This window comes from Cucumis sativus, chromosome 3, assembly GCF_000004075.3.
Source record: "Cucumis sativus cultivar 9930 chromosome 3, Cucumber_9930_V3, whole genome shotgun sequence".
Taxonomy (NCBI): Eukaryota; Viridiplantae; Streptophyta; class Magnoliopsida; order Cucurbitales; family Cucurbitaceae; genus Cucumis; species Cucumis sativus.
The window spans coordinates 38,762,497-38,774,869 of NC_026657.2; the positions used below are offsets into that span (position 1 = coordinate 38,762,497).

The following is a 12,373-nucleotide window of genomic DNA, read 5'->3' on the forward strand; positions in this document are numbered from 1 at the left end:
TGGCTACAAATTGCGCATCAATTTGCTGTATCCCTCGTCCCTACTCCATTAACCAATCCACTTCACCCCCATTTCTCTATCTCTCTCTCATTCCTTTTCATACCCTTTTTTTTCCTCTCAACTTGTTTCATAAAATATAATATATATCTTCAATTTTAGATTCATTTCATGCAATTCACCCTCACCCCTAAGTAAAAATACAATAAATAAAGTCATATTATTAAAAAAAAAAGAACTCAACTTTATCTTATAAGAAACCTTAGTTGTATTTTGGGAGAACTATTTTAGTTTAAAGATTGAAGATGTGTGAAACTATTTTTGAAATATTAATTGTAAGGTATAAATAGTTGTAAAGTGAATGTTACTAATAAATTTGGAGCTTTACAACATGTAATAAGAGAACCCACTTCACCAATTTTAAATTGGTTGACCCAAATACCCACTTATTTGAGAATACATTGTTGCACTATTCTTTTAAGTTGTGTTAGACCTCAATTTGTTGAAATTTTAGATCTTTACTTTAATATATATATAAATATTAATGGGGTGTAAGTTTTAAAATGATTTAATATTTTGATGACAAGGATATTTTTTATATATATTTTTATTTTTATATAAATTAGTGAATAAAAAATGGGAAGGAATTGGTAACTGAAATATAATAATAGATTCTCCTAGTCCTTCTCGTTTCTCCATGTAAAATCCTTCGGGGAATTGACAAAATTAGGCCAAAAATGGAGTAGATAAAGACTTTTAGGATTGATTGTAAAAAAGTTGACATTTAGGACAAATTGAAGGTGAAATGACGAAAATACCCTTATTTCATATTAAACATTTCAATTTAAGAACCTGCGAGATGTCTGCGAGATGTCTACCAGATGTTTGCGAGATAAAATAATAATAATAATAAATTGCTAACATCCTTTGAAACATCTATAAAACAACCTTAAATCAACCATAAATCAACTTGATACATTTAAGATGCAAATATATATACATATAACACAATTCATATTCAGATTTAAAAAAAAATAAAACAATTAAAACAATTTATTATTATTATTATTTTATCTCGCAAACATCTGGTAGACATCTCGTAAACATCTCGCAGGTTCTTAAATTGAAATGTTTAACATGAAATGAGGGTATTTTCGTCATTTCACCTCCAATTTGTCCTAAATGTCAACTTTTTTACAATCAATCCTAAAAATCTTTATCTACCCCATTTTTGGCCTATTTTTGTCAATTCCCCAAATCCTTCCAACAGTGCCAAAAAAGCAGGGGGAGAAAAATTAAATATAAGGTAAAGAAATTAAAAATTAAAAAAGAAAAAGAAAAAGAAAAAAACTCTGAGACTCACAGGAGAGAGAGAGAGAGTGTGTGTGTGTGTGAGAGAGAGAGAGAGAGAGAGAGAGGAAGAAGATGGATATGGTTCATTGGTGAGTGACAGAAAAAGGGTACGTGTTTTCTTGGGTGTTGGATTGGTTCTTTTTTTTTTTTTTTTCTTTTTCTCTTTTGGGAGAGATGTCAGGTGGCGGTTGTAGCATAGTTTGGTTCAGAAGAGATCTCAGGATTGAAGATAACCCAGCTCTTACCGCCGCCGTCAGGGCCGGTGCCGTCGTCGTCGTCTTCATCTGGGCTCCTGAAGAAGAGGGTCACTATTATCCCGGTAGAGTTTCCCGATGGTGGCTCAAACAAAGCTTAGCTCATCTTGATTCCTCTCTTAGAAGCCTTGGTACTTATCTTCTCACTAAGAGATCCACCAACACCATTTCTGCTTTGCTTGACGTCTTTAAAGCCACCGGTGCTTCTCACCTCTTCTTCAATCACTTATACGGTTTGTTCTTCTTTCTGGGTTTCTTTGTTTTTCTTCTATAATTGATTTGCTTGTTCTTGGATGTGCTTGGAATTGTTTGTATAGTGATCTAATTTTTCTTCTATTTGTGGGGTTTTTTCAATGATGGAAGATATTTTGTGACATTTTACTGAGATTTTTATTCATCTGCTTGTTAATTTCTTATTAATTACCAGGTGAACTCTGCTTATTATTGATATAAACTGTCTTCTCGGATTATAATTGGAAGTTTTGAGTTTTCATAGGATTGGAAAGAGGGAAGGGGTTCTTAATTGGTTGTGATGTGAATAGATTCTTCGTTTAGGATTGGTGACTTATGGTGTTTTCTTTGATGTCTTGGTAATGATTTGGATGTACATATATTCTAAAAGTGAATTTGTTTTGTTAGATCCTTTGTCGCTCATTCGGGATCATCGAGTGAAGGAGGTTTTATCTGCCCAAGGGATACGTGTGAGGTCTTACAATGCAGATTTACTGTACGAACCGTGGGATGTTAAGGATGCCAATGGCAATCCGTTTACTACCTTTGCTGGTTTCTGGGAGAGATGTCTTAGTATGCCTTGTGATCCAGAGGCACCACTACTACCACCTAAGAGAATAATTTCAGGTTGCTTTTCTATATTTTAGTCGAACAAGTTTTGTGTTTATATATATTTTTTTTTCTTATTGAATATTGATTGATCAGTAATTCTCTAGTTGTTGTGTTTGTTTGTTGTACATGATGGTTTTCGCAAGAGAGAGCACTTTCTAGTTGTGATTCTTTAATGTTTTGCTCATCCATTTTTATTTCAGTCAACAGCTTTGAAGTTTGAAGAGTTTTAAAGCCGACCCTTGTTCTTTCTAATATATTAAATCTGTTTTGGGTACCAAGTTGCATAGTTGGTTTCGTTAGTCTAATCTTCTTCTCCTTTCACACAATTAGTGGAAAGCAGATACAATTACCCTTTCCCTACATACTCTTATACGAGAGAGTCCGGCCATCCTGCTTTAACTTATGAGGGGTGTTTTACTTGAAATCCCAAGTTGTAATGTTATCTGTCCTATTGTTGAAGGATGAATGGCTATGGCTTCTGGTTAGATTAATTAATGAGAAAGTAGCATTGCTTGTTAGTTGTTATAAGTTTGTGTGGGTCGTTCTAGTTTAGTATTTAAGTTAGGTGCATAAACATAGAAGAACATTTGAAAGCACTGGCCTTGCTGATGTCTGATTGAGAAAACAAACAGCCAATGGAGAGAGGTGTGATGGAATTCCACTCAAGTAACCGAATTTGATCAACAATCTGACTTTATTTCTGGTAATATGAAAGTATTACAATAGGAATGAAGATCAAATTGATGGAATATCAATTCGAGAAACACAAAAGAAATTCCCTTTCTATCTGTTATCTCATCTCTCAAAGATGAAACAGAAATTCTTCGCAAAACCTAACTGACTTGCCCTCCCTTTCCAAACTACTATTTATACTAACCGACTAAAGACTCTAACTCCCACTGTGGTCACCCTTTATGCTACCCCTTTCTTCCCTTTTCTACTATATTGTAAAACGATAGGTGGTCTAACAAGGTGCTAGGTCTATGCGATTCTATTGTCAAGATATCTTAATTATATTCTTCAAACTACTTTTCAAGTTTATATTCACCTATAGAGTACTTATTTTTCTAAGAGATTGTTACTTGCAAACTAGTTGACCGTGAAAAGGAGGTTTCACATTTGAAGTATGTGCTTGGTGTTCATTCATTGTTTCTCTTTTATCTAAAACGAAAGCTACTTTGGGAATGTAGCACATGCACTTTTTTGTGAACTTTGTCCATCTTAAAGATTCACTCTACGTGTTGTCTTTGCTCCTTCAGGTGATGCATCCAGGTGTCCATGTGATACGCTGGTATTTGAAGATGAATCAGAGAAGGGAAGTAATGCGCTTCTCGCTCGAGCATGGTCTCCTGGATGGAGCAACGCAGATAAAGCTTTGACCACATTCATCAATGGACCATTACTTGAATACTCAAAAAATCGTAGGAAGGCAGATAGTGCAACCACCTCATTTCTGTCTCCCCACTTGCATTTCGGAGAGGTAAGTGTGAGAAAAGTATTCCATCTTGTTCGAATGAAACAGGTTTTATGGGCCAATGAAGGAAACAAAGCTGGCGAAGAGAGTGTCAACTTGTTTCTCAAGTCTATTGGGCTTAGAGAATATTCCAGATACATGAGTTTCAACCATCCGTACAGTCATGAAAGACCTCTTCTTGGGCATCTTAAATTCTTCCCCTGGGTTGTGGATGAAGGCTATTTTAAGGCATGGAGGCAAGGAAGGACTGGTTATCCATTAGTGGATGCTGGTATGAGGGAATTATGGGCTACGGGATGGCTGCATGACCGGATCCGAGTTGTCGTTTCTAGTTTCTTTGTGAAGGTTCTGCAGCTTCCCTGGAGATGGGGAATGAAATATTTCTGGGATACTCTCTTGGATGCAGATCTAGAGAGTGATGCGCTTGGGTGGCAGTACATATCTGGAACACTTCCCGATAGTCGCGAATTTGATCGCATTGACAATCCACAGGTACACACACTTTTAAAACTTTTCCTCAGATGTTCACATGTATCCTCTGAATTTATCTAAAAGCTAATATCTTCCTACTCCTTGCTTGTGGAAAGAGGTTTCTTATTGAGGGTTTTGGAAATGAATATTTTATAACTGCTACTTTTGCTATCGTGTGCAATTGACTAGACTTGAGTCCTCAATTTGCTTGCTCATGCTCTTGTATTATGTGTGTTTTTTGGATGCAATATCTATACTAATAGTTGGTTTTCTACAGCTGGAGGGTTATAAATTCGACCCAAATGGAGAATATGTCCGGAGATGGCTTCCTGAACTTTCTAGATTACCCACTGAATGGATTCATCACCCATGGAATGCACCAGAATCTGTGCTCCAAGCTGCTGGGGTTGAGCTTGGATCAAACTACCCTCTTCCCATCGTAGGACTGGATGCGGCCAAAGCTAGGTTGGAAGAAGCGCTGTCGGAGATGTGGCAACAAGAAGCGGCTTCAAGGGCTGCCATAGAGAATGGAACTGAAGAGGGACTCGGGGACTCTTCTGAATCGATCCCAATTGCATTTCCTCAAGACATTGCAATGGATGAGGAAGACATTGAGCCTGCAAGGATGAACGCTCATACAGTTCGGTGCTACGAGGATCAGATGGTCCCAAGCATGACTAGTTCGGTGAGATTAGAAGATGAATCTTCTTTGAACATTCAAAGTACAGCAGAAGATGGTAGAGCAGAAGTACCTACAAATGCAAATCTACCCCAAGAGCCGGCCAGAGATGCAGTTAACCCAAGAGCTATGCCAACTGCTCCGACACAGACTCGACGCCCCTATACCGCAGGTATAGCCCTAAGAACTTCTGTTGAAGACTCCACTGCAGAGTCTTCTTCCAGTAGTGATGTTAGAAGAGAGAGAGATGGAGGTGTAGTTCCGGTTTGGTCTCCACCAAGTTCGAGTTACACGGAGCAGTTTGTGGTTGATGAAAATGGCATCGGAACTAGCTCTTCGTTCTTGCAGGGGCATCAACAGACTCATCAAATAATCAATTGGAGGCGGCTATCTCAGACTGGGTAACAACTTGTGAATCATATGTTGTAGAGGAGATAAAATGTTCATATTCTCTGGTGGCTATATCCCCACAAGAAGTAGTTGGTAGCTTGGACTTCTTTTTCCGTCTCGAAATTCTTCTAGGGAAAAATACGAACGATTTGCTGCATAATCATCATCCTATAATATGAAAATTTTCATGTTTGTTAAAGTTGTTTCTGTGTCTTTGGCATGATTCAATGGGCTTTTCTTTAACAGGTGAGAGGCAAATATGGGAAAACTAGCAGACAGAGGAGGACAATGCAATTTCACTCAATGCTATTTTATTAGGGGTGGTCAGGTCAGCCAGATGGTGAACAAGCAACAAACTAACATGTTCTTCTATTTTCTCCACCAATCTGACTTGACCATTGGTCACTCTCATGTGTATGAAATTCCTAACTGATAGATGCAGTTCATCTGCTGATGGTCATCTCCCTCCTCGCTCTCTTGTGCTCTTTCCGTTATTACGGTTGTATCATAAAGTCTTGCTATGCTGTATAGTGAAAGTTGTAATTTGTGTAGTTGTAACACCAAGGGTAGAGAATTGAAATAGCGATTGTCAGTCGTCTTCGAATAAACTCAAGTTTGCGACTAGCCCGGATTCTTGTAAGCTCATGCTTATGCTATGGAAATATTTCTCTATCTTGCTTGCCTTTAAAGATTAGCTGCCTAACTCTTTCTTTGTAGACAAGAAAAAAAAAAAAAGTGGAGATTCTTGTCTGTTTTTATCTGTCAAGCCGCCTACCCCATGGTCATTTTCAGATAGCCTTGAGCATTAAGATTAGATGGGGAGATTGCTCTTATTTTATATACTAAAGATAAATGCTGGATCACCAATTTTGGAAGATACCAAGATTTTTTTTCTCTCTTGGTGATGAAGGTTTTAGATTTTTTAAAAGATGTTCTTCTGGGTCATGTTCAATCTCTGTGGTTGAGAACTATATTATATGTCTTCCCTATCTTGTGAATTAAGTTCACTCCATTTAACTGTTTGATTCAAACAGCCTTTATTATTCTAAACCAACCTAATTATAAAGCATTTGAACTAGAGATGTGCAAAAACCGTTGACTACACCAAACCAACGGTTTAGAAGAAGACGGAAACCGTATAGTTCGGTTCGGTTCACGGTTCAGGATCTCAAAAACCACAGAAAACCAAACCGTATTTAATAAATAAGCCCATCTTTTGTGTTAACCCAAAATCATGAGCCCCAGCCCATTCTTGTTAACTCTTTTAAGGCACTCCCACCCCACCTAAACGTAATCATCTTCCTCCATCTCCACTCTCCACCCGCACTCCCTCTCCATCAAGTTGCTTCTCCTTGTTGCCGCCCCCGCCAGCCATGGAAGCATTGTCATCGCCGCCGTGAGTTCTATCTTCTTCTCCGCTCCCTCCTTTTTCGCCGTCAACCATTAAATGAGATCTATAGGGAGTCGGACAAGGAATTAAAAAAACATCGGTTGTAAGATCTGAACCGATTCAGGTTGGTTCTGTTCATTGTTCAGGTTCGGAACCTCCTAAGTTCGTTACAAGTTATTAAACTTAGGAGTAATTAAAAAAAGCAAATTGAAATTGAATTGGTTGATCTTCACATTATTGTTGGTGTGTCTTCTTCATGATATAATCACCTTTGGGGAAGCTAAACAAATTCTAGGTAAGCCTATAAATTAAACGGATCCATCAAGTTTTCATTTATTTGAACTCGAACTCATCAATTAAGATGAGTTGATAACTCAATCAAACCGATTAAGTTGATAACTTAGTTCAAATCCTACGAATTGTGTTTAATTGATTTGATTGAATTTTTTTAACACGAATCTAGGTGGGGTCATTGCTTAGGTTATAATAAAAGAAAAAGGAAAGAATCGTCTTCTCAAAAATGACTTAGAAATGAATAAAGGTCAATATGATATAGGTTTGTTCCATTGTGTTTTATGCTTTGCTCCTAGGAATTTTCTTTTTCTTCCCAACCAAATACATAATACATAACACTGCTCCTTTTTCCTTTCTTTTACATGCCAAACAAAAAGCCTATCTCTATGATTCATCACTCAAACATTATGACACTAAATTAGTGTTTAATAAACTTCATATCAAGATATAGAAACTTGGCTTATAGTGATCAAAAAATTAATTATAAATTATTGCAAAATGATTTTAATGACCAAAATAGACGTGTACTCATTTCCTCTAAGTATATGACTTTATATTAAATTTTAGGGTGCAATCAAAATTAATTAAATTACTTACCAATTATGACAAAATTTTATAATATATTAACCCTAATATAATATGTCAATTAAAAGCAGTTTTAGACTCTAATAAATCTAAATTTTTTTAACAGTTTTGTTATTTGAAATGACTTTCTACCAGTTCCTTTCATTTTTAATTTCAAAATATAATTGTATATTTAAGTTGAAAAATTATTATAAAAGATAAAATTGTTAAAAATATTTATAAAATTTAACAAATTTTCAAATTTCTAAGTTTTGTAAATATGATTGACATCAAAACACCCAAATTTTTTCTATAATTTATAAATATTTTCCTTTTGTTACATCTAAAAATGTTGTTTATAAATGTTATATCATACCTTTTTATAAAAATGCTTTAAATGTTCAAAAGTGATTACACTCATTATAAATATGTTTTTTTGTTTACAACATTTGGTGAAGATTTTCTGTCAAACAAGTAAATTTCAATTTCTTTTGGGGAAAATTTATTGAAAAGAACTTATAAGTTAGTAATAAAAAAAAATAACAATGGTTTTAATTAATGAATTAAGATCTCATATGATATTATTATTGTAAAAGTAGTTTGAAGGCGCAAATAATGAATCTTCCTGGACTTTCTTGCAAATATGAAACATTTGAAAGAAAGGAAATGGAAAAAAGAGAGCATAAAATGAAGTAAACAAATGTTAGGGAAGAGAGAGGGAGAGAGGGAAAGGCATTGGATTCCATTTTGGGATTACAAGAGAAAGTCAACACTTAAAAATTGCCTCAAAATTATTATTATTTTGATTGTTAACATATTTTTATTCTCTTAGCTTTGTTCAGTTCCTATAAACTTCAAGTTTAAACGATTTTGTTTCGAGTTTTGTTTTTTGAAAAAAATAATAAATGACTTACCGATGAAAGATACTGATAAGAAGATAGATTTTTATCAATGCATATCAATATCATTGGTTGAGACTGGTGGATTTTATCAGGGTTTATCGATAACACTTATATTTGCTAATAAAAGTTTAATAGTGTTTATCATTAATCAATTTTGATTTTTTTATTATATATATATTTTTGTGTATTTTATTATATTTGAAAACAACTCTAGATTAAAACAATAAATAAAAGTTTGAGTAATTACAATCGTAGCGGTTTTTTTGAATAATAACTAAGAAGATAACAATATTTTCAAAAAAATTGCAAAGACAACAAATCAATAATAGACAATATTTGTAATATGATCTATTAGTGATAGACTTTTATAATTGATAGAATTCGAAAAATTTTACTGTAGTTTTTGAAATCATTACTAATAAATGGATAACAACAAATTAAATTTGATAAGTGAAGATAATTTATAAAACAAAGTAATCAATAAGCAAGTCAAAAATTATTAAACTTCAAAACATAGAAATAAGAACTTTTGTTTCTATATAATACAAAATGTGAATTAGGGTAATGCTTTAAAAAGGGTCCTTATCTAACATTCTTAGTGTACCTTCAAGATTTCTCTCTTGCCCTTGTTAAGAGGTTAAAAAATCATTTTCATAAGAATCCACGAAGTACGATGAACGACAAAATCTTTATGAAAACGAAATTTCAAAAGAAACAATGTAAGTAAATTTTTATTCCAGATAAATGTATATCAATGATAGACACTGATAATAAAATTCTATCAACTAAGTAACCAGAGTTTACTATTGATAGAAAAAAATTGTGCAATCATGGAGGCAAAATTTTAAAGCTTGATTAGTAAAAAATTTGAAAACGAAATATGTGTTTGGTGGCAAATTCAAAATTTGAATTCCAATTTTAGAAAAATGTTAATCCTTATAGTCTAACAACCTTCGTAAATAGTCTTTACGAGTGAGACTATTTTCTTTGATTTTATCAAACCAAATGGACTAAATTCTTGTTATAAATCATAATTAAAGACTAAATTATATCCATTTAAAACCACAGGGACCAATCTTGTAATTGAAGTGACAAATTTATATAATTATTGTTTTGTATTATTTATAATTTAAAGGTTGATTTTCATAAATATAACCAACCATGAAAATATTTAGGGCCGGTGTAACAAAATGAAAAAGTCAATGAAATTGAGTATTTTTTTTTAAACATATGAGGTTTACTCATCCTTTTCATTGTCTTTTTTCTCTTCCGCTATTTTTTCTTTCTTTCCATCGTCTTTTTCTTTTATTTTTTTGCATTTTTTTTTGTTCAAACTGTTATTTGGTTCAAGATAGTATACCAAATATAAAAAATCTATTTTTTTTCAAAATGTTATTTGGTTTCAAATATATAAAAGATCGGGAAAAGAAATCCAAATATAAATGATAGTGTTCCAAACATAAACCACAAATTCTTGAAAAAAAAAAATCAATGAGATTTGACTACCCAAATCTAAATGATCGAGTACAAAAAAAAATATGAAAAAAAAATCAATAAAGGGAACTGAGTTTATAACTTGATGTATTGTATTTTTAAATGTTTATATATGTATTTAGTTTAATTAAGTTTTAAAAAATGTAATATTCAAATTTTGGATAAAATGAAAACATTAAAAAAAAATTGTTTTCAAAATTTGTATTTTTTGGATGACCAAATTCGAAAACAATTTTCAGAAACATAATCTAGATTGTCTATCAAACACGCATTCATTGAATTCAGTAAATCTGAAAACATAAATAGAATTTAGATTCTCTACCAAACAGACCCTTCACTTTCGACAATACTTTCATTAACTAAAAATAAACCCATACCACAACAAGTATTCAAACACTAGTTTTAATTATTTCAAATATAAAGTTTGTGTTTATTTGACATTTAAACTCGTAAAAGTATCTATTAGATATTTAAACGTTTAAGTTCGTGTTAAGTAATTATATGTGATTTATCTTTAAACATTCATTTTTGTATTAAATAAAATTTTTAATTTCAATTTTGTGTATATTCGACGTATTTAATCATTTTTAAAAAATCGAATTGTTATTTAGTTGTTCTAATCAACCTTTCTATAAAAGCTCAAATATTTAATCATTTTAAAAACTTTTCCAAAGTTAAAAAAAGAACAATCATTCACCAATCTTATCAACATAATTTTTTCATTTAAAAATACTAAAATTAAAATTACAAGTAGAGTTTACAAAAATAGCAAAAAAGAAAAAAGAAAATTATATTAATAGAGTTCATGTTGCAAAAATGAAAAATTTAAAATCAGATTACCGTAAATTATTAGTCATATTTGTCAAATTTGCATTATGCAAAAAAAAATGTTGTAAGCGGTTTTTTTTTTTATAAAAAAATTATCATCTAATACAATTTTCCAAATTTTGAAACAGTTAAAAAATAAAATATTAAAACTATTTACAAAATATATCAAAATTGATAAATAGTTTTGTTTTTTATTCCTTAACAATACATTGTTAAAGATTTTTGTATAAAGGAAAAAAGAGAGAGAAAGAGAAAACAACAGAAAAGGAGTTGAGATTTAGAGAATTTAGAATTATGAAAAGAAAAATTGAAGGCGAAGGTTTGACAAAATCAACGGAGCGTATGGTCAATTCTCCATTCTCACGCGCTTTTGATTATTTCTTTATTTCTTTCAATCCATCACTTCATCACTTCATCACTTCATTCCTTACTTCTTTTCTTTTTATACAAAAAAAAAAAACAAAATGTAATTTAATTACGTTCCCTTCCAACTAAACCTATTTCTTTTCTCTTTCTAATTTCTAATTCTTTTAAATATTTTCTTTTCTTTTTTTTTTACATGAACAACTACGACCTTCAAATACACCAAAATATTCTATTACCTTTACGTAATCGATGTGTTATTTTCTCTTTGTTCAAATCTTATTTTTAAAATTCTACTCGTTTCTTTTATTGTTGTTTTAAATTTTAGTCCAACTCATTTAAAATTTTGTGTTTTTCTTTTATAATCTTTTTAATAACATGTAGGTTTGATGATGTAATGTTTTAGGCATTTAAGGTATGCTTAATTGTCACTTTGTTCCGATTTAAGCCACTCTTTATTCGATCAAATCTCATAAATCATTTCGTTTTGGGAGAAGTTCACTAATTTCTCACTTAATTGTCAATTTTTTTTCCCTAATATTTATTGGCCAATTTAAGACTATAGGAACAAGTATAACTTTTACATTCACGTAATGTTAAAAAAAATTATATGTACTCGATTGCCTCGGGTCATTTCCATTCCCAAGACAAGTTCGTACTCCACATTCGACTATTTTCTTTAAGATCAATTCAACTTTATAATAATGTTTTTCTAAATAAAACTTATACACATGTTTTTCATCAGGACTTAAAATATATTGTTGTTGAAGAATTTTCAACGATCTTGTTTCCACTAGAGAGAATCTCATCAAGAAAGGAATCCATTGTGATCTTTTGTGTATATATATATTTTTTGTACAGAGCAGTAGGAATCTTCTACCCACACGATATAGAAATGTCATGTTACAAGGATTAATTATGACCTAATTTTCTTTAAACTAATATTGATATTCTATGTGATAACAGGACGATGTAGATTAATCATGACTTTCAGAGAGATGTTCAATGCACGAAATAGACAAAACTAGTATCATTGCATGCTAAGCAAATTTGAAAGGTGAGGAAACAAGTTGCTGA

At 32.1% G+C, this 12,373-nt stretch overlaps 1 protein-coding gene across 3 annotated transcripts; it reads left to right on the top strand.

Moving 5' to 3' along the window:
- Positions 1-1,321: 1,321 nt before the first annotated feature.
- LOC101213649 (cryptochrome-1) lies at positions 1,322-6,150 on the top strand. 3 transcript variants are annotated; one of them, XM_011654250.2, is made up of 5 exons: positions 1,322-1,837; positions 2,244-2,462; positions 3,707-4,413; positions 4,670-5,243; positions 5,708-6,150. In XM_011654250.2, the coding sequence occupies exons 1-5, from the start codon at positions 1,525-1,527 to the stop codon at positions 5,731-5,733; spliced, it is 1,839 nt and encodes a 612-aa protein (XP_011652552.1). In that variant the 5' UTR covers positions 1,322-1,524; the 3' UTR covers positions 5,734-6,150. The 3 variants fall into 3 exon arrangements, with proteins under 3 accessions (XP_011652552.1, XP_004136290.1, XP_011652550.1); XM_011654248.2 differs by having other exon boundaries at positions 1,323-1,837; positions 4,670-5,472; XM_004136242.3 differs by having other exon boundaries at positions 4,670-6,150.
- The last annotated feature ends 6,223 nt before the right edge of the window (positions 6,151-12,373 follow it).